The sequence below is a fragment of the Mustelus asterias genome, chromosome 5 (genome assembly GCF_964213995.1).
Source record: "Mustelus asterias chromosome 5, sMusAst1.hap1.1, whole genome shotgun sequence".
Taxonomy (NCBI): Eukaryota; Metazoa; Chordata; class Chondrichthyes; order Carcharhiniformes; family Triakidae; genus Mustelus; species Mustelus asterias.
Window position 1 is genome coordinate 32,121,249 of NC_135805.1, and position 22,620 is coordinate 32,143,868.

The window sequence follows — 22,620 nt, forward strand, 5'->3', positions numbered from 1 at the left end:
AAAGAATGGTCTAGTTTGGACCAGGGAGCGGCGCGGGCTTGGAGGGCCGAAGGGCCTGTTCCTGTGCTGTATTGTTCTTTGTTTGGCTGTAAATACATAAACCACTAACTCCACTAGAAATTAATGCACAATTTAAACTGGGCTTGTTTACACTGATCTGGAAACGTGGATAGTCGTGGAGTCTCCAATGACACACATCATCCAAAATAAAAGATGTCATGAGCCATTTATAGGAAGAAATATTTCCCTACATTTCTGTGGGACCTTTAGTTCTCTGGAGACTGAAAACAGCAATTCATATTTTTATGATTTGAGAATGGGTGCCAAGATATTCCTTTGAAAACATTTTTTGCAATTCTATGTCTTAATTTTGATGACAGATTGATTTTGTAAGTAAGATACTAAATTATTTAGAACATTTTAATGTTCTAATTTAAATTTAAAACGCTATATTCTCAAAAATGAAATTTAATTCTCAAATTGAACTTGAATAGGTCAGATTTTGGACATCATTTTTAACGTGACAATTTATATCATCTCTGCCACATGGCATTTTTCTATTAAGATCAGGTAAGCCACTTGGGCACACAAGCACGTCTATGAAGTATCCACAATTATATCTATTTTTTATTGCTGCTCTGTGAATGTAGCAAGACCTTATTCAGCACCATGCAAGGAAGAAACCTTTAAAACTTGAACACACATGTAACATGATAGTTCTGTATTTTGCTTTTAAAAAGAATGACAGAACAGATGAATAATCAGACCCATTAGCGTAATTTCCATTAAGATATTAAAACAAGGATTATTTTACAAGAAATGCAAGAGCAAATAGCAGCCAACATAAATTCTGAAGGGAAGATTCCGTCTAACCTCAATTTTATTTTAAGGAACTGACAATCAGGTTAATTGTGGGAAGTGTGGTAAAGTTAGATGTCCAAAAGGCCATGCATGTCACTGTAAGTACTCAATTATCAGTGAAACTAACAATGTAACCAGCAGACCAAATTGAAAATTCTCACAGCCCAATCAATTGGATAATGATGGTGCCAAAATCTCTTCTACACAGTAAGGTAGCTTTCAGGGCATAGGACCAGTACTGCAAATCCTTAATGTTGGAAGTCTCTCATAAGCAAAATGTCTAATAGTTTGCAATGGCTAACAAGTGGGAAAGGGAAGGAGAAATCCAAGGGATGCGAATCCAGGATCAAATCTCCAAACATTGGCCCACATTTTGTAGCAGTAAGCACGCTGACACTAAAACAAAAGAACTGTCAGCATCCGCAATCATTAAACCAACAGCATCTTCTGGAGTTTGCACATGCATGAAATGGCTTATAAATCCAGAAGTTTCTGTCAGCAATTCTCCTCTTGAGGGTGCACTGCTGACCATAATCAATAATAATTCTACACATAGACATTACCTTCCACTCTTACACTGTTAGCTTCACAGCAAAATTCCCCGAACCTTGTTGAATGAGGTATAATTATGTTTTTAAACTGCACACTAGCTTCATAATTACTGATAAAAACTTGATGGCTCTGAAAAGCTACTAGATTTTTGGAATGCATTTTTTCCAATTATGATTTAAAAAGCCTACATTATGAAAAAAATCTTTATTTCAGATTTTACCTTAATCCAATCAAAATCCATTTATTTTACTTTGAAATATTAAGTAAAGCGATTCAGTGCATTTAACTTCCCAGTTTGCTGAAATGAGAATAGTTCAATTCAACTGACTGCTTACCCTGCATGCTGACATCACTGCTACTGCAAGTCTCAAGGTTCTCTTGATTTGGTATCAGATTTAAACTGCCATCAGGAGAGCAGTCTGCAACACAAGAGGTTGCTAGATCTTTGTGGGCAGCTTTCTTTAGAGGTTAGTGGCAGGTGTTGTTGCTTCACTGTTGACCGTAAAATCTGGGCCATTAACTCTGTTTGCAGGCACCAAAGTTACAAACTGATGATGCCAGACTTAAGAGACTCATCTCTCGCTGCCACAGGACTATTTTCCTAAACCACTGATGCTTTGCTCTGTGCAAACTTTGGGTCCTATCAGCCCAGTTTATGTCCCCTGAAAAACACTCAAACTTCTGACCTGCAGGTTGGCCAACTCTGCCACCAAAAGATCTCTGGCCAATGTTAAAATTAATCAACTTCATTTAAATCTTCAGGCCTGGTATGGACTTATTCTGCTGCATTTTAATTCATATTTGTTGTGTTATAAAGCATAACCTCCTGTTTACTGGTCTGGTACATTCATTAAACACTTAGACACCAAACATCAATATATACAAAATTAGCCAATACTGAAGTTAAACTCTACTGACCTGCTTCCATCATTGTAAGGCAATTTCAACCTGGAACCCAGCTTTGTGTTGATGTTTGTTTAGCACCAGTGAAGGTTCCCACATTCAGGTTCACAACATTCTGAGCAGATATGAGTGAGTCAAAGTTAAAGTCTAACCCATCTGCATCCATGAGTTCATTGCGAATGATGGATTCCACATCACAGTCTAAACTTCCATTGAACATATCCAAGTCCAGATCACTGGGGAACTTGTCTTGACCCATAGCAGGAAGAATCATGCTACCAGGATATAAGGGAGGGCCAGAAAGAGAATCAGACAATCCTATTTGCATAGATTGATTGACAGATGATTGAAGCTGGTGTTTACTGGAGATTGTGTTAGAGTCTGTTGGTAAAGCTACATGATTCATGGAGTTTGACAAGGCACTATCGCCACTAAGTGCGGATGTCTGAGGTGGAGACTGGCGATGTAGCGGATTATGATTTGCCAGATTGGATTGGGCAGGGAAGGATGACATCATTGGATCATTATGAAGCATCAGGTTTCTATGTGAATTTTGTAAAGACACTGCAGAACTTGCCTGAGACATCAGAGGATCTGTCTGAGTCATCATGACATCACTGTGACTTAGAGAATCAGATGCAAGGAGATCTTGCAAAGTTTGGCTACCAAAACGAGAAATGGAAGAAAAAGTAGCTTGCTTATTTTCCTGAATGGTTTGCATGGGAGTCTGTCGCAAAGCATTCAAAGCAGGTGGTCCAAATATGGAATTGCTGAAACTATTTGGGGAACCTAAACCAGAGCTCTTTGAGCCATAAGTAAAACTAGAACTCCTTTGCATGAGGCCCCCAGGTGATGACTGCTGAGCAGGAGCTAAGCTAATATTGTCCAGTAAATCATCCATCAGATGTTCTGTCAACCCATCATTCAGATTCATGGTTCCAGCCATGTCAGTCAACCTAGGTAGTTCAACAGTACATGGTTTACTTGCAGTGGGGGAAACGCTGGATGGACTAGAGTACAGCATGGGAGACAATGGGGCAGCATCATCATCTTGCACATTGTCAAGTTCAGGATTGGCTATTATAGGAGAAAGCCGGCCACTCAAAGTACTGGCATTTGAGTTTGTACGTGAACGAAAGTCTGTCCATGCATCAAACTCATCGCTACTGCGGGATGTTGGGCTACCAGGCCATTTTGTGTGTGGTGATGAGCTTTCAGCATTAACTTCTTGTGCAGCTTGTAGAGCTGCCTTTTTTTTTGCTGCTCTTCCCCTGCTTTTTGCATATTTGTTGCTATTGTCCATGGAAACAGCACGCCTTCGTGGAGACTTCCCACCTTTTCCACCATCTGGATTGATCATCCACCAAGAACTTTTGCCTGTACCTTCATTCTGTACCCTGATAAATCTGCTGTGCAGTGAAAGGTTGTGGCGGATTGAATTCTGAAAAGCAAAAATAATAACTATTACTCGTACACCGGCAAGGCAGAAGTACAAAGAAATTTTTTTAAAAAGAAAAACTTACAACTGTATATTCTTAATAAAACAAGGAAGTAGATCATGGACTAACCTATGCTAATTTAAATTAGCACATAGACAGGTTAAACTGTCACTTGGAAAGGCATAGATTGACCAGGGATATTCAGGCATGACTTTAACTGTGTCTTACTGAATGTTTTGAGGAAATAACAAGGAGGATTGATGAGGATGGTGCAGTGGATGTTGTCTACATGGACTTTAGTAAGGCATCTAATAAAGTCCCACATGGCAGACTGATCAGAAAAGTGAGATCCCTGGGGATACAGGGGAAGGTAGTGAGTTGGATTCAAAACTGGTTCAGTGACAGAAAACAAAGGGTAATGGTCAATGGACGTTTTGACGAATGGAAAGTGATTTCCAATGACATTCCATAGGGTTCAGTGTTGAGTCCCTTGTTGTTAGTTGTATATATTAATGATTTGGACTTGAAATGTGGGAGGCGTGATTGGGAATTTTGCAGATGACACACGAATTGGCCATGCAGTTGATAGTGGAAAGGATAGCTGTGGTCTCGAGAATGAAATCAATGGTTTGGTTGAGTGGGTGGAAAAGTGGCAAATGGAATTCAATTCAGAAAATGTGAAGTAATGCAAACAAAGCAAGGGAATATTCAATGAATGGGGAGATTTTGAGAGGGGTAGAGGAAGGGAGAGACGTTCGAGTGCATGTTCACAGGTCCCTGCAGGTTAATAAGGCAGTAAAGAAGCATATGAAATGCTGTCCTTTATTGGGTGAGGTATTGAATATAAAAGCAGGGATGTAATGCTGGAATTGCATAAAACACTGGTTAGGTCACAGCTGGAACTTTGTGTACAGTTCTGGTCACCGCATTACAGGAAATACATTATTGCTCTGGAGAGAGTACAGAGGAGACTTTAAAAAATGTTGCCAGGGCTTGAAAATTGCAACTATGAGAAAAGATTGACTAACTTTTCACCCTATGTATTATTTGCACGAAGGTGTAGAGCTGCAAATCAACATCTGCAGATAATGGATAACACAAAAGTTAGGAACACATTAGGTAATATTGGTGGGAGCAGCAAGTTCCAAAAGGACAAACTGATTGACTGTCAAAAACAATGGCAGATGGAGATCATGTAGAGAAGATCCATTTTGGATTTAAGGAATATTTTCTTAGAGCAAAAAATAAGAAGCAGATATTTAGGTTACCATTGACCAGAACATCAACTGGACTCGCCACAAACAGTAGCTACAAGTGCAGGTCAGAGGCTAGGAATACAGCAGTGAGTAACTCGCCTCCTGACTCCCTAAAGCCTGTCCACCATCTACAAGGCACAAGTCAGGAGTGTGATGGAATACTCCCCACTTGCCTGGATGGGTGCAGCTCCAACAACACTCAAGAAGCTTGACACCATCCAGGACAAAGCAGCCTGCTTGATTGGCATCACATCCACAAACATCCACTCCCTCCACCACCGACGCTCAGCAGCAGCAGTGTGTACTATCTTACAAGATGCAATGAAGCATTTCACTAAAGATCCTTGGACAGCACCTTCTAAACCCACAACCACTTTCATCTAGAAGGACAAGGACAGCAGATGCATGGGAACACCACCACCTGCAAGTTCCCCTCCAAGCCAACTCACCATCCTGACTTGGAAATATATCGCTGTTTCTTCACAGTTGCTGGGTCGAAATCCTGGAATTCCCTCCCGAACATCATTGTGGGTCAACCCACAGCATGTGGACTGCAACGATTCAAGAAGGCAGTTCACCACCACCCTCTCAAGGGCAACTAGGGATGGGCAATAAATGCTGGCCAGCCAGCGATGCCCATGTCCCACGAATGAATAAAAAAGTCTACACATGAAAAAATTAATGCACGAGTACAAAAGAAAGCAATTTAAAAAATCTAATGCCCTTTATCTCAAGGAGGCTGGAATTCAATAGCTAGCAACTGATAGAGAATTGGTCACACACCCCATTTGGAGTACTGCATCCAGTTATTGATACTGAGCCATAGCTGTTTCGAGCTCTTCACCATTTAGAAAGCATCATGTTCTATCCTTTTCAGGTTCAAAGTGAATAACCTCACATTTGCCTACATTGCTAGTGTTTTGCTTCCTTTGCTTAAATCTATCAAGATCTTTGTAATTTTATACTTCCATGTCATCAAATTTGGATATGTGCCTATTTTTATCATCCAAGTTGTTAATGAACACAGTTAATAGTTGAGGCCCCAAAGATCCTTGTGGATCTCCATGGACGCCACCCCCCCCCCCCCCCACCCCCCCCCCCCCCCCACACCCCACCCCCCCCCCCACACGCTACGGTTTCCGTGGCGGGTGCGACAGGAAAATCCTCCCCAACCAGTCACATCTGCCAATAAGGGTATCTGCCCATTATCCCTACTCCATCTCCAGCCAATCAAATTTCTAACTAGCGCAATGATTTGTCTTCAATTCCATAAGCTTCAACTTTAGCCAACAGTTGTTTGAGAGGGACTTTATCTGAAACTTATGCTACAGAATAACTTCAAGAAATTCCCTAGGATTTCAGTCTTGTCCTTTTTCTACAATTGAATGCATTCTAAAACAAACAGGAAACTCTTTATGCTCATCATTTATGGCTACTCAAATGAATACCCAGATACATTTTGGAATGTGATCAGCATTGTCAATCTGCATGGACAGATTACGTATTAAATATATAGTATGTCAAATGTCAGACATTGCTTCCAGGATTTTTGATGGTAATTATCACAACAACACTTCTGCTTAGATCAGCACTGCTGCTGGTGGTAACTACACTACAGTATAAAGGGAAGGGTTCATCAAAAAGCTGTGTCAAATGCACGCTGTTAAACACCAGTAGCAATCAACTACAAGACTTTTAAAAATTAACAGACAACCAATTTCTATTGTCACTGGAGAGGTTCACGGCCAGAAATATGGAAAATAACTTTAAAGACTCTTCTACTTTTTCGTTCAGACTGCCGTTGCCTTGTATCCCGACTGAGAGTCTCCACACAAACGCACAAACAGCACAAAGAAACATGAAGTTTCATTTGGAGGTTAAGGAGGGAGAAATTCAATTAGGACAGGCATTGGGTGCAGGGACCACTGCATGAAATTACTTTGTGCCTGATCCCATTGAGGGAGGCAGCACACAAATCGTGAAGCCTGCTCAGCCCTGAGAGAAACCTGCTGCTGATTGATTGCATAGTCAACAGTGTGTGATGCAAACCTAGCCTGTGCACTTCTTAAAAGCACTGGAAAAAGTATTAGGAAAGCTTTCGAAGAGGGCAGGTAATGGAGTAGCAGGGTAGAGGATGAGCACTCCCAGACACAGGGGCTTTAGTGATGAGAGACCGCTTGACATCTTCCTTGACTCAATTCATCCTGTTTCTGTGGCCGCAATCGAGACTCCAGGATGGTGTGTTGCCTTCCTGGTGCTAGGGTCAAGGACGTCTCTGAGCGATTGCAGGACATTCTTAAGGGGGAGGGTGAGCAGCCAGAGGTCGTTGTACATACTGGTACCAACGTCATAGGTAGGAAAAGGGATGAGGTCCTGAAGTGTGAATATAGAGAGTTAGGCAGAAGGCTAAAGTGCAGGACCTCGAAGATAGTAATTTCTACTACCGCTGCCACGTGCTAGAGAGAGTATGAATAGAAGGATTACGCAGATGAATGCGTGGCTCGAGAGCTGGTGCAGGGGGCAGGGATTTAGATTTTTGGATCATTGGGATCTTTTCTGGGGAAGGGCTGATCTGTTCAAGAGGGACGGGTTACACTTGAACTGGAGGGGGACTAACATCCTGGCGGGGAGATTTGCTAGATCCACTCAGGGGGGTGGGATCCAAAGCAGTAGGGAGACAGAAGAGAAATTTGAGAACAGCACAGAAGTTAAAGAGAGCACATTAAGTAAAGGCAGTGTCAGTAATCCTAGTACCAGACAGATCAGGCAAAAGCAGGAGAGAGAGCAAGGGAAGTCCCGATTAAACTGCATTTATTTCAATGCAAGAGGCCTGATGGGCAAGGCAGATGAACTCAGGGCATGGATGGGTACATGGGACTGAGATATTATAGCAATTACTGAAACATGGCTAAGGGAGGGACAGGACTGGCAGCTCAATGTTCCAGGTAACAGATGCTATAGGAAAGATAGAACAGGAGGTAAGAGAGGAGGGGGAGTTGCACTTTTGATTAGGGAAAGCATCATGGCCGTACTGAGAGGGGATATATCCGAGGGTTCAGCCACTGAGTCTATATGGGTAGAACTGAGAAATAAGAAGGGGGAAATCACTTTGATAGGCTTGTACTATAGACCCCCAAATAGTCGGTGGGAAATTGAGGAGCAAATATGTAAGGAGATTACAGATAGCTCCAAGAAAAATAGGGTGGTAATAGTCAGAGATTTTAACTTTCCTAACATTGACTGGAACAGCCATAGTATTAGAGGGTTGGATGGAGAGAAATTTGTTGAGTGTATTCAGGAGGAATTTTTCATTCAGTACATAGATGGCCCGACTAGAGAGGGGGCAAAACTAGACCTCCTCTTGGAATATAAGGAAGGGCAGGTGACAGAAGTGTTAGTATGGGATCACTTTGGAACCAGTGACCATAGTTCTATTGGTTTTAAGATAGCTATGGAGAATGAAAGGTCGGGCCCAAAAGTCAAAATTCTAAATTGGGGCAAGGCCAATTTTGATGGTATCATGCAGGAACTTTCAAAAGTTAATTGGAGAGAGTCTGTGGGAAGGCAAAGGGACATCTGGTAAGTGGCACACTTTCAAAAGTGTGTTAACCAGGGTTCAGGGTAAACACATTCCTCTTAGAGTGAAGGGCAAGGCTGGCAGAAGTAGGGAACCCAGGATAACTCAGGATATTGAGGCCCTGATCAAGAAGAAGAAAGAGGCACATGACATGCATAGGCAGCTGGGATCAAATGAATCCCTTGAAGAGTATAGGGGGTGTGGGAGTAGAGTTGAGAGAGAAATCAGGAAGGCAAAAAGGGGACACGAGATTGTTTTGGCAGATAAGGCAAAGGAGAATCCAAAGAGCTTCTACAAATACATAAAGGGCAAAAGAGTAATTAGGGAGAGAGTAGGGCCTCTTAAGGATCAACAAGGTCATCTATGTGGGGATCCACAAGAGATGGGTGAGATCCTAAATGAATATTTCTCATCAGTATTTACTGCTGAGAAAAGCATGGATGTTAGGGAACTTGGGGAAATAAATAGTGATGTCTTGAGGAGTGTACATATTACAGAGGAGATGGTGCTGGAAGTCTTAAGGCACATCAAGGTAGATTAAATCCCCGGTTCCTGATGAAGTGCATCCCAGAACATTGTGGGAGGCTAGGGAGGAAATTGCGGGTCCCCTAGCCGAGATATTTGAATCATCGATTGTCACGGGTGAGGTGCCTGAAGATTGGAGAGTGGCAAATGTTGTGTCTTTGTTTAAAAAGGGCTGCAGGGAAAAGCCTGGGAACTACAGGCCAGTGAGCCTCACATCTGTGGTGGGTAAATTGTTGGAAGGTATTTTGAGAGACAGGATCTACAGGCATTTAGAGATGCAAGGACTGATTAGGGACAGTCAGCATGGCTTTGAGTGTGGAAAATCATGTCTCTCAAATTTGATTGAGTTTTTTGAAGGGGTAACCAAGATGATAGATGAGGGCAGTGCAGTTGATGTTGTCTACGTGGACTTTAGCAAGGCCTTTGACAAGGTACTGCATGGTAGGTTGTTGCACGAGGTTAAATCCCACGGGATCCAGGGTGAGGTATCTAAATGGATACAAAATTGGCTTCTTGACAGAAGCCAGAGGGTGGTTATAGAGATTTGTTTTTCAAACTGGAGGCCTGTGACCAGCGGTGTGCCTCAGGGATCAGTGCTGGGTCCACTGCTATTTGTCATTTATGTTAATGATCTGGATGAGAATATTGGAGGCATGATTAGTAAGTTTGCATATGACACTAAGATTGGTGGCACAACGGACAGTGAAGAAAAGTTATCTCCAATTGCAACGGGATCTTGATCAATTGGGCCAGTGGGCTGACGAATGGCAGATGGAGTTTAATTTAGACAAATGCAAGGTGATGCATTTTGGTAGTTTGAACCAGGGCAGGGCTTACTCAGTTAATGGTAGGGTGTTGGGGAGAGTTACAGAACAAAGAGATCTAGGGGTACATGTTCATAGCTACTTGAAAGTGGAGTCACAGGTGGACAGAGTGGTGAAGGAGGCATTCGGCATGCTTGGTTTCATCGGTCAGAACATTGAATACAGGAGTTGGGACGTCTTGTTGAAGTTGAACAAGACATTGGTAAGGCCACACTTGGAATACTGTGTGCAATTCTGGTCACCCTATTATAAAAAGGATATTATTAAACTAGAAAGAGTGCAGAAAAGATTTACTAAGATGCTACCGTGACTTGATGGATTGAGTTATAAGGAGAGGCTGGATAGACTGGGACTTTTTTCTCTGGAGCGTAGGAGGCTGAGGGGTGATCTTATGGAGGTCTATAAAATAATGAGGGGCACAGATCAGCTAGATAGTCAATATCTTTTCCCAAAGGTAGGGGAGTCTAAAGCAAGAGGGCATAGGTTTAAGGTGAGAGGGGAGAGATACAAAAGTGTCCAGAGGGGCAATTTTTTCACAGAAGGTGGTGAGTGTCTGGAACAAGCTGCCAGAGGTAGTAGTAGAGGCGGGTACAATTTTGTCTTTTAAAAAGCATTTAGATAGTTACATGGGTACGATGGGTATAGAGGGATATGGGCCAAATGCGAGCAATTGGAATTAGCTTAGGGGTTTAAAAAAAAGGGCGGCATGGACAAGTTGGGCCGAAGGGCCTGTTTCCATGCTGTAAACCTCTCTGATTCTATGACTCTATCCACTGTTGAAACCCTCATTCATGCCTTTATGATTTCAGTTGAAACCAGTAATTTCTTTTAAAGAAATCCAACGTCTCAGATATTTATTGAAAGAATAAGATTCCACAGTGTAAGCAAAACAATGTACCATACAAGAGTCAAACAATACAACCATTAAATACTATCTTAGGTAACTCCCTATACTCTAAAACCCAGAATCAATATAATTTATATGTTTAACTTAAGCAAATTGTGGTCCACTATAAACTACAAATTATATATTAAATGGCAAATAAAACAGACAGATTTTATGAATTGGCTCAGCAGTCCAAGCAACATATATGTCACAAACAGCTTCAAAAGGGCAGCATGCTGGCACAGTGGTTAGCACTGCTGCCTCACAGCGCCAGGTACCCGGGTTCGATTCCCGGCTTGGGTCACTGTCTGTGTGGAGTTTGCATGTTCTTCCCGTGTCTGCATGGGGTTCCTCCGGGTGCTCCAGTTTTCTCCTACTGTCCGAAAGACCTGCTGGTTAGGTGCATTGGCCATGCTAAATTCTCCCTCAATGTACCCGAACAGGCACCAGAGTGTGGCGACTAGGGATTTTCGCAGTAACTTCATTGCAGTGTTAATGTAAGCCTACTTGTGACTAATAAATAAACTTTAAACTTTAAAGATGTCTTCCTCAAAGGATTCCAGCTCATCATCTGAAATTTGCCTACTCCCCAGCCAACATCAACACACAACCAGAATTCCATGGCACAGTTTTCGCCAAAAATGGCACACATCTGTAGAACCTCCTCGCCTCAACTTATGATGGCCTGGATGGTGTTGATCCATTTCCATTATCTTCAAGTAACAGAAATAACTGCAGCAATCGTATATTTGCCTATTCTCAACTTCTGGATCTAGCTTCTATTTTCTTTAGCCTGCCTGTACTGCACCATCATCAACTGAGCTCTGATGGTTTTACATCCTTTTGTATGTTTCAAACTGTTCAAGACTTCATAGGAGTTTTGGATGCCAATCTCAATTTCAGTCTTACTTTCCTTAGAAACGGGAAGGGCTCATTTCCCTTTCTGTTTGGGTCTATCTAAAGACATATAAACTTTGACACCACAGATTCCATCTCAACCGCTAGACTTAACTCTTCCAACAAACTTCTGGCTGGTCTCCCACATTCTAACCTCCATAAATCTGAAGTCATTTAAAACTTTGCTGTCTGTCTTAATCCGCAGCGAGTCCCATTCATTGATCATTCCTATACTCGCTGATCGACATTTCTTCCTGGTCAAAGTCTTGATTTTAAAATTCTCTTCCTAATTTTCAAATCCCTCCATGGCCTTGTCACTCCCCATCTCTAATCTCCTCCAACTCCATAACCCTCAGATATGTGCACTCCTCCAATTCTTGCATTAAACTGCTCCATTAATGGGAGCGCTTTCATTTGCCTCGGCCCAAGCTCACCCTCCCTACACCGCTCTGCCTCTCAACCTTGCCTTCCTCCTTTAAGACATGCTCCTTCCATACAAAGCTTTTCTGGAGAAAGTGGAGTTCAAGATTGCAGCCATGGTTGATTACTGGCATAGAATTTGGGGTCAGCCGTGAAGCGACAAAACTCACAACTAACCTTGAAATGACTCGCAACGATCTAGCAATCCCTGTGGCATGGATTTCCCCCGCGCCAACATCATTAAATTTGGGCCAACTCAAAGGGATCTCCAAATGTGCAGTAAGGGATGTCATCAAGCTGGGTAAGCAACCAATTCCATTAAAGCAGCCTCAATCTAAAAACTTTATTTGACAAGGTACCGCATGCTATGTTGTTGCATCAGGTTACATCTCACGGGATCCAGGGCGAGGTATCTAAATGGATACAAAGTTGTAGAGGAATGTTTTTCAAACTGGAGGCCTCAGTGCGCCTCAGGGATCAGTGCTGGGTCCACTGTTATTTGTCATTTACATTAATGATTTGGATGAGAATATAGGAGGCATGGTTAGTAAGTTTGCAGATGACACCAAGATTGGTGGTGTAGTGGATAGTGAAGAAAGTTATTTCTGATTACAACAGGATCTTGATCAATTGGGCCAGTGGGCTGACGAATGGCAGGTGGAGTTTAATTTAGACAAATGCGAGGTGACGCATTTTGGTAGATTGAACCAGGGCAGGACTTACTCAGTTAATGGTAGGGCGTTGGGGAGAGTTACAGAACAAAGAGATCTAGAGATACAAGTTCATAGCTCCTTGAAAGTGGAGTCACAGGTGGATAGAGTGGCGAAGAAGGCATTCAGCTTGCTTGGTTTCATTGGTCAGAACATTGAATACAGGAGTTGGGACGTCTTGTTGAAGTTGTACAAGACATTGGTAAGGCCACACTTGGAATACTGTGTACAGTTCTGGTCACCCTATTATAGAAAGGATATTATTAAACTAGAAAGAGAGTGTAGAAAAGATTTACTAGGATGCTACCAGGACTTGATGGTTTGAGTTATAAGGAGAGGCTGGATAGACTGGGACTTTTCCTCTGGAGCGTAGAAGGCTGAGGGGTGATCTTATAGAGGTCTATAAAATAATGAGGGGCACAGATCAGCCAGATAGTCAATATATTTTCCCAAAGGTAGGGGAGTCTAAGACTAGATGCCATAGGTTTAAGGTGAGGGGAGAGATACAAAAGTGTCCAGAGGGGCAATTTTTTCAGAGGGTGGTGAGTGTCTGGAACAAGCTGCCAGAGGTAGTAGTAGAGACGGGTACAATTTTGTCTTTTAAAAAGCATTTAGACAGTTACATGGGTAAGATGGGTATAGAGGGATATGGGCCAAATGCAGGCAATTGGGATTAGCTTAGGGGTTTAAAAAAAGGCGGCATGGACAAGTTGGGCCGAAGGGCCTGTTTCCGTGCTGGAAACCTTTATGAATCTATGGCTGTATTTTACAGTTTAATTAAAATTTAAGAGTAAAATGAATGATTGAGATACAGATAGGATTTGGCTCGAAGCGGAAATATAAATTCACATTTAAAATTTCTGATTTTATCTGAATGGAGAAATTTTACATTCCCCAAATATAAATTAATACAGCTGAAAAAAGGAAACATTTTTGTCAAAGCTTTTCATATTGCATTTATCAGGACATTTGTAAAAATACAAAGCAAGGGAAATCAACAGATTTATATTGCATGAAAAGTGTATGGATTGGTTGGCAAGTGTACTTGCACTGGTAGAGGCATTATTATGGATAATGTACCCGTTGACAGTTAACTGCCAAGCACTGTTTGAAATTTAAACCAAGCAGCTTGACTATGATTGGTCAAGGCATTGCCCAGAAGAATGAACTAGTGAATGGCTGTCATTTATTTTGTTTTGCTGAAACAGGCACAATGTGTGTGCATATTGTTTGAAAAGGACAGGGCCCTGTGTATTAATGTACGCAGCTTCCAGTACATTTAAATGGGCCACACTGAGTCCAACTGACAATATTAAATTAGTTGTCAGCATAGTTCTTAGCACACTGAGGATTATTTAGCAAATGTTGTCCAATCGTGGAATCACATTTAATGTTGGCCACTGAGTTTTGCAAGCACGGGCTGCTTGGATAGGGTCTTGTACCTCGTCTGTTGTGAACAGTGGAAGGGACAATCTGCTTGATACGATCCTCCAGTTTTTGAGACTTTTGGCCTTGTGCTATAATGCTCCTGTGACATGCCTTAGGACTTTTCAATGTGTTAAAGGCACTAAAGATGAGCTATTTTATTATTAATAAAAAGAGGAACTATATGTGAAGACAAGTTTTCAAAGAAATTCCAAGAAAGATTATTTGAATGCAAATATATCCCAAAATAATTCAATAGTCAATTAAAAAAAGGTTGCGGTACACCAAGAATTCGGTTAAACTTTGAGACACAACAGGCTTTTGCTGTGAGATAATAAAGCACACCTGCATTATGATTTAATATTGGTATCAGCAAAATGACCTTTTAATTCTATTCAGTTTTCCACAATTCCCAAACATAAAATCCACACTGCCATATATTTAAGACCGTGTTTAATTCTTGAACAGTACTCCAGTCCGATATTTGCTATTGTCAGCAAGATTTATCTCTAGTTTAAGTTTGGAAGAACGATTGACATTACCTTCTCAAACGTGCAGACTAGAATGTGATTCAGAGCCCATCATTATATTCTTCACTGCGGCCAATAGATGGGCCAAACAGGTAAATACATCCTATATTTCAGATGTCCCTGCATATTGCTCAGGAGGTCAACCTTTGTTATATATAAAATCCACTAAATTATCTAACTCACAGACAAGTCTCACCACAAACCAAAGCTTTCTGACATGACAAACGTAACCACTAATATTTTGAGCATGTTAATGTATACTCTGTTGAGAGACCAGGGACTTTAAACCCAGACATCCAGTAATTGGTTCCTGCACTGGTGCTTGTTAGCATCCCTTTATTGCAGCTTTGTTAAGAGAGTGGGGGCGAATCTTGACTAGCATTGCTGCAAGTATGTTCTGATGCTAACTTTTTAGGTTTATACTTGTTAACTTCTGAAATTAAGGGGATCAGTTTGAGGGGTCATTACAACATACAATTTTGCATAATGCCACAGCAGATTACATGGTTATTAATCCACCAAAAGGTTTAGGATACTTCACACTGCTCTATTTGGCTATCTTTTTGAGGACCTGAAACTGGTAACAAATTTTGCAGGAAGCAAATACATTCTCTGTAGGAATAGCAATGGAAGAATGTCGAAAGGCAACCAAAACTGCCCTGGAAAGTAAAGTTTATGCAAGTGAGTAAAATCCTTTCGACCAAATTTTCCACAGTATGCAGAAAAGTTGATTAAAATTGGAGTTGGTGAAAGAGCTGGTTATCTGTAAAATCCTGATAAGCAAGACCATTACCGGTAGTTTCAGATAGACAAAAATAAACAAGGGTACTAATAGGAGGGACACGGGAATGTTTTGAGTCAGCTGTAGTGTACATTTTATTCACTGTTTAAATCTGAAGCACTCCCCAAAAATAATATTTAATCAAAATTGTGCACACCAACATTGGCAGCAAAGCTATAAAAACAACGTTTGTCTTGCCAAAAAAAAGGTGCCAAATTTGTTCTCTTTCCCGACAATGCATACATATTGGATATAGATGGAAGGTGTATTTAAAAAAGTAATTTTTATTCCATTTATTTGGAATCTGTCTAAGTGTCATATATGTTTGGGTTCTTACTATAAACTTGACACCAGCTGCAACTCGTTCAAACAGAAACAGAAGCTTTTTGTTTAAAAGCAGCACATGGTATTAATTTATCATTCTGTAATGTAAAAAGGAAACCACTCACTTTAAAAGTAAAAAAGCAAGTTGTGAAACACCAATCTATAAAACAAAGAACAAAGAAAATTACAGCACAGGAACAGGCCCTTCGGCCCTCCAAGCCTGCACCGACCATGCTGCCTGACTGAACTAAAACCCCCTACGCTTCCGGGGACCATATCCCTCTATTCCCATCTCATTCATGTACTTGTCAAGATGCCCCTTAAACGTCACTACTGTATCCGCTTCCACTACCTCCCCCAGCAACGAGTTCCAGGCACCCACCACTCACTGTGTAAAAAATCTGCCTTGTACATTTCTTTTAAAGCTTGCCCCTCGCACCTTAAACCTATGCCCTCTAGTAATTGACTCTTCCACCCTGGGAAAAAGCTTCTGACTATCCACTCTGTCCATGCCTTTCATAATCTTGTAGACTTCTTTCAGGTCGCCCCTCAACCTCCGTCGCTCCAGTGAGAACAAACCAAGTTTCTCCAACCTCTCCTCATAGCTAATGCCCTCCATACCAGACAACATCCTGGTAAATCTTTTCTGTACCCCCTCCAAAGCCTTCACATCCTTCTGGTAGTGTGGAGACCAGAATTGAACACTATATTCCAAGTGCGGCCTCACTAAGGTTCTATAAAGCGTCAACATGACTTGCTAATTTTTAAACTCAATACCCCAGCTGATGAAGGCAAGCATGCCATATGCCTTCTTGACTACCTTCTCCACGTGCATTGCCACTTTTAGTGACCTGTGTACCTGTTCACCCAGATCCCTTTGCCTATCAATACTCCTAAGGGTTCTGCCATTTACTGTATATTTCCTATCTGTATTAGACCTTCCAAAATGCGTTAACTCACATTTGTCCGGATTAAACTCCATCTGCCATCTCTCCGCCCATGTCTCCAACTGATCTATATCCTGCTGTATCCTCTGATGGTCCTCTTCGCTATCTGCAAATCCACCAACCTTTGTGTCGTCCGCAAACTTACTAATCAATCCAGTACATTTCCCTCCAAATCATTTATACATATTACAAACAGCAAAGGTCCCAGCACTGGTCCCTGAGGAACACCACTTGTCACAGCCCTCCATTCAGAAACGCACCCTTCCACTGCTACCCTCTGTCTTCTTTGACAGATATCCACTCCATCTGACAAAGGAGCAGCGCTCCGAAAGCTAATGGCATTTGCTACCAAATAAACCTGTTGGACTTTAACCTGTTGTTAAAACTCTTACTGTGTTCTTTGGCCGAGCCAGTTTTGTATTCACCGAGCCAGTTTTGTATCCTCTAGAAACAACAAACTTCTCCAAAACTAAGTTATGCTAGAATTAGTTACATGCTGCTCAAGTATTTCACAATACAAGGCATTTACACCTACAGTTGCTGGGTTTGCCTCAAAATAACTTGGCAATAAGTGCAACTTTTTAAAACTTGCCCTCAAAATTTGATTTCCTTCACTTGGGTGCAGTCAGGCCTTAAGTACTTGTACAATAGAAACATAGAAGATAGGAGCAGAAAGGAGGCGGCCATTTGGCCCTTCGAGCCTGCTCTGCCATTCAGTACGATCATGGCTGATCGTCCAACTCAATAGCCTAACCCTGCTTTCTCCCCATAATTTTTTATCCCATTCGCCCCAAGTGCTATAACTAGCCGCCTCTTGAATATATTCAATGTTTTGGCATCAACTACTTCCTGTGGTAATGAATTCCACAGTTCACCACTCTTTGGGTGAAGAAATGTCTCCTCATCTCCGTCCTAAATGGTCTACCCCGAATCCTCAGACTGTGACCCCTGGTTCTGGACTCCCCCACCATCAGGAATATCCTCCCTGCATTTACCTTGTCTAGTCCTGTTAGAATTTTAAGTCTCTAAGAGATTTCCCCCCACCCATTCGTCTGAATTCCAGTGAAAACAATCCTAACCTAGTCAATCAATCTCTCCTCATACATCAGTCCAGAATTAGCCTGGTAAGCCTTCGCTGCATTCCCTCGAGAGTCAGAACATCCTTACTCAGAAAAGGAGACCAAAACAGCACACAATATTCTAAGTGCGACCTCATCAAGGCCCTGTATAATTGCAACACATCCCTGCTCCTGTATTCAAAACCTCTCGCAATGAAAGCCAATATACCATTTGCCTTCTTTACCGCCTGCTGCACTTGCATGCTTACCTTCAACAACTGGTGCACAAGGACACCCAGGTCCTGCTGCACACTCCCTTCACACAATTTACAGCCATTCAGGTAGTAATCTGCCTTCTTGTTTTTGCTTCCAAAGTGAATAACCTCACATTTATCCAAATTATACTGCATCTGCCATTGATTTGCCCACTCACCCAACCTAACCAGATCATTCTGAAGGATCTTTGCATCCCCGTCACAGTTCACCCTCCCACCCAACTTGGTATCATCAGTTTTACATAAGAACATAACATAAGAACTAGGAGCAGGAGTCAGGCCGGCTCCGCCATTCAATAAGATCATGGCTGATCTTTTTGTGGACACAACTCCACTTACCCGCCCGCTCACCCTAACCCTTAATTCGTTTACTGTTCAAAAATTTATCTATCCTTGCCTTAAAAACATTCAATGAGGTAGCCTCAACTGCTTCACTGGGCAGGGAATTCCACAGATTCACAACCCTTTGTGTGAAGAAGTTCCTCCTCAACTCAGTCCTAAATCTTATTTTGAAGCTATGTCCCCTAGTTCTAGTTTCACCCGCCAGTGGAAACAACTTCCCTGCTTCTATCTTATCTATTCCCTTCATAATCTTATATGTTTCTATAAGATCTCCCCTCATTCTTCGGAATTCCAAGGAGTATAGCCCCAGTCTACTCAGTCTCTCCTCATAAGCCAACCCTCTCAACTCCAGAATCAACCTACTGAATCTCCTCTGCACCCCCTCCAGTGCCAGTATATCCTTTCTCAAGTAAGGAGACCAAAACTGTACACAGTACTCCAGGTGTGGCCTCACCAGCATCTTATACAGCTGCAACATAATCTCGCTGTTTTTAAACTCCATCCCTCTAGCAATGAAGGACAAAATTCCATTTGCCTTCTTAATTACCTGCTGCACCTGCAAACCAACTCCTTGAGATTCTTGCACAAGGACACCCAGGTCCCTCTGCACAGCAGCATGCTGCAATTTTTTACCATTTAAATAATAATCCATTTTGCTGTTATTCCTACCAAAATGGATGACCTCACATTTACCAACATTGTACTCCATCTGCCAGACCCTCGCCCACTCACTTAGACTATCTATATCCCTTTGCAGACTTTCAGCGTCCTCTGCACACTTTGCTCTTCCACCCATCTTAGTGTCATCTGCGAATTTTGACACACTACACTTGGTCCCCAACTCCAAATCATCTATGTAAATCGTAAACAATTGCAGTCCCAACACTGATCCCTGAGGCACACCACTAGTCACTGATCGCCAACCAGAAAAACACCCATTTACCCCCACTCTTTGCTTTGTTAGTTAATCAATCCTCTATCCATGCTAATACATTACCCGTACCACTGTGCACTGTGTTTTCTATCCATCTCAATAGACTTCCCCCAATCCCATGCACTTTAATCTTGCACGATAATCTCTTATGCGGGATTTTGTCAAGCACTTTCTGAAAGTCGAAATAGACCACATCGACTGCAACCCCCCCTTGTCAACTCTACTAGTTACATTTTCAAAGAATTCCAGCAGATTTGTCAAGCATGATTTCCCCTTCATAAATCCATGCTGACTCTGTCTGATCCTGCCACTGCTTTCTAAACGTTCTGCTATAAAAGCCTTGATAATGGATTCAAGAATTGTCCCCACTACCGATGTGAGGCTTACTGGTCTATAATTCCCCGTTTTCTCTCACCTTTTTTGAATATTGGAATGACATTAGCCACCCTCTAATCTGCAGGGACTGTTCCAAAGTCTATAGAATCCTGTAAGATGACCACCAATGCATCCACTATTTCTAGAGCCACTTCCTTAAGTACTCCGGGATGTAGATTATCAGGCCCTGGGGATTTATCCAACAGTGAATGGATGTGAAAAGTGTTTCATTGGATGTAAAGTACTTTTGGACTTGAAAGGCACTATTGTGATGCAAGACTCACTCTTCTTCATTCCCTAAAGTCTATGAATGTTAAACTGCCATAAATTTATGGACATTACAAATTCTTGATCTTACATAGATAACAAAGACACCTATGTCAGTCTCCTATTTATTGACTATAGCTCAGCCTTCAACATCATTATTCCTATGAAACTCATCTCCAAACTCCGGCCTCGGCTCCTCCCTCTACGACTGGATCCTGAACTTCCTAAACCACAGACCACAATCAGTAAGGATAGGCAGCAACACCTCCTCCACGATCATCCTCAACAGTGGAGCCCCACAAGGCTGTGTTCTCAGCCCCCTACTATACTCTTTATACATCTATGACTGTGTGGCCAAATTCCCCTCCAACTCGATTTCCACCGTAGTGGATCGGATCTCAAACAATGACGAGACAGAGTACAGGAATGAGAGAGAATCTGGTGAACTGGTGCGGCGACAATAATCTATCCCTCAATGTCAACAAAATGAAGGAGATTGTCATCGACTTTAGGAAGTGTCGAGGACAACATGCCCCTGTCTACATCAATGGGGACGAAGTAGAAATGGTTGAGAGCTTCAAGTTTTTGTGTGTCCAGATCACCGACACTATAGTTAAGAAAGCCCACCAATGCCTCTACTTTCTCAGAAGACTAAGGAAATTTGGCATGTCAGCTACGACTCTCACCAACTTTTACAGATGCACCATAGAGAGCATTCTTTCTGGTTGTATCACTGCTTGGTATGACTTCTGCTCTGCCCAAGACTGCAATAAACTACAAAAGGTCGTGAATGTAGCCCAGTCCATCACGCAAACCAGCCTCCCATCCATTGACTCTGTCTACACTTCTCGCTACCTCGGCAAAGCGTCCAGCATAATTAAAGACCCCACGCACTCCGGACATTCTCTCTCCCATCTTCTCCCGTCGGGAAAAAGGTACAAAAGTCTGAGATCACGTACCAACTGACTCAAGAACAGCTTCATCCCTGCTGCCATCAGACTTTTGAATGGGCCTACCTTGCATTAAGTTGATCCTTCTCTGCACCCTAGCTATAATTGTAACACCACATTCTGCACTCTCATTTCCTTCTCTATGAACGGTATGCTTTGTCTGTATAGCGCGTAATAAACAATACTTTTCACTGTATGCTAATACATGTGACAATAATTAAATCAAACAACCTGTTTCTTTTGTACAGTAACGGTAGTAATGCTTAGTAACTATGTAATACTGAATCACAGAATCTCAACAGTGCGGAGGCCATTTGGCTCATCATTCTGCAAAAGCTCTCTGAAAGAACATTCTACCTCGCTCCATATTCCCTGCCTCATCCCCATCAGCTTGCATATTCTTTTTCAGATATCAATCCAATTCTCTTTTGAATACCTCGATCGAGCCCGCCTCCACCACCCTCCTGAGGACATTCGTTCCAGACTCCAGCCATCCTCAGTGAATTTTTTTTCCCCTCAGTTCTCTTTTTGCCATTTTGAATCTGTGCCCTCTAGTTTTTGATGCTCTCTTGAATGGGAACAGTTTCTCACTATTTACCTAGTACATACCCCTCAGGATCTCGAATACCTCTCATGTCTCCTTGAAACCTTTTCTTCAAAGAAAACAGTCTCAACCTCTCAAATCTATCCTCATAGCTAGTTGTTTATTTCTTGAATCATTCCTGTGAACCTGCTCCTTACTCTCTCCAATGCCTTCACGTCCTTTAAGCATGGCACCAGTCTCTGGGATCTTATATAGGTTTAATCAAATCTCCTGTGCGGCACAGTAGCACAGTGGTTAGCACTGCTGTTTCACAGCTCCAGGGACCTGGGTTCGATTCCCGGCTTGGGTCACTGTCTGTGTGGAGTTTGCACATTCTCCCTGTGTCTGCGTGGGTTTCCTCCGGATGCTCCGGTTTCCTCCCACAGTTCAAAGATGTGCGGGTTAGGTTGATTGGCCATGCTAAAAATTGCCCTTAGTGTCCGGAGATGTGTAAGTTAGAGGGATTAGTGGGTAAATATGTAGGGATATGGGGGTAGGGCCTGGGTGGGATTGTGGTTGGTGCAGACTCGATGGGCCGAATGGCCTCTTTCTGTACTGTAGGGATTCTATGATTTCTATACTATTGTACTCAATGCCCCTATTAATAAAGCCCAAGGAGCTACATGAACAAAGAACAAAGAAAATTACAGCACAGGAACAGGCCCTTCGGCTCTCCAAGCCTGCATTGACTATGCTGCCTGACTTAACTGAAACCCCCTACGCTTCCAGGGACCATATCCCTCTATTCCCATCTCATTCATGTACTTGTCAAGACACCCCTTAAAAGTCACCACCATATCCGCTTCCACTACCTCCCCCGGCAACGAGTCCCACCGCTCTCTGTGTAAAAAATCTGCCTCATACATCTTTTTTTAAAACTTGCCCCTCGCAACTTAAACCTATGCCCCCTAGTAATCGACTCTTCCACCCTGGGAAAAAGCTTATTAACTGCTCTCTCAACATGCCCTGTATCTTCAAT

At 42.3% G+C, this 22,620-nt stretch overlaps 1 protein-coding gene across 1 annotated transcript in view; it reads right to left on the reverse strand.

Annotated features, from left to right (window-relative positions):
• Nucleotides 1-22,620, reverse strand: part of LOC144493457 (forkhead box protein O3-like) — a 117,041-nt gene that overhangs the window by 26,138 nt on the left and 68,283 nt on the right. The window contains exon 2 of the mRNA XM_078212394.1: nt 2,332-3,757. Coding sequence (XP_078068520.1) covers nt 2,357-3,757 — 1,401 coding nt within the window. The 3' untranslated portion in view covers nt 2,332-2,356. The remainder of the gene's footprint in view (nt 1-2,331; nt 3,758-22,620) is intronic.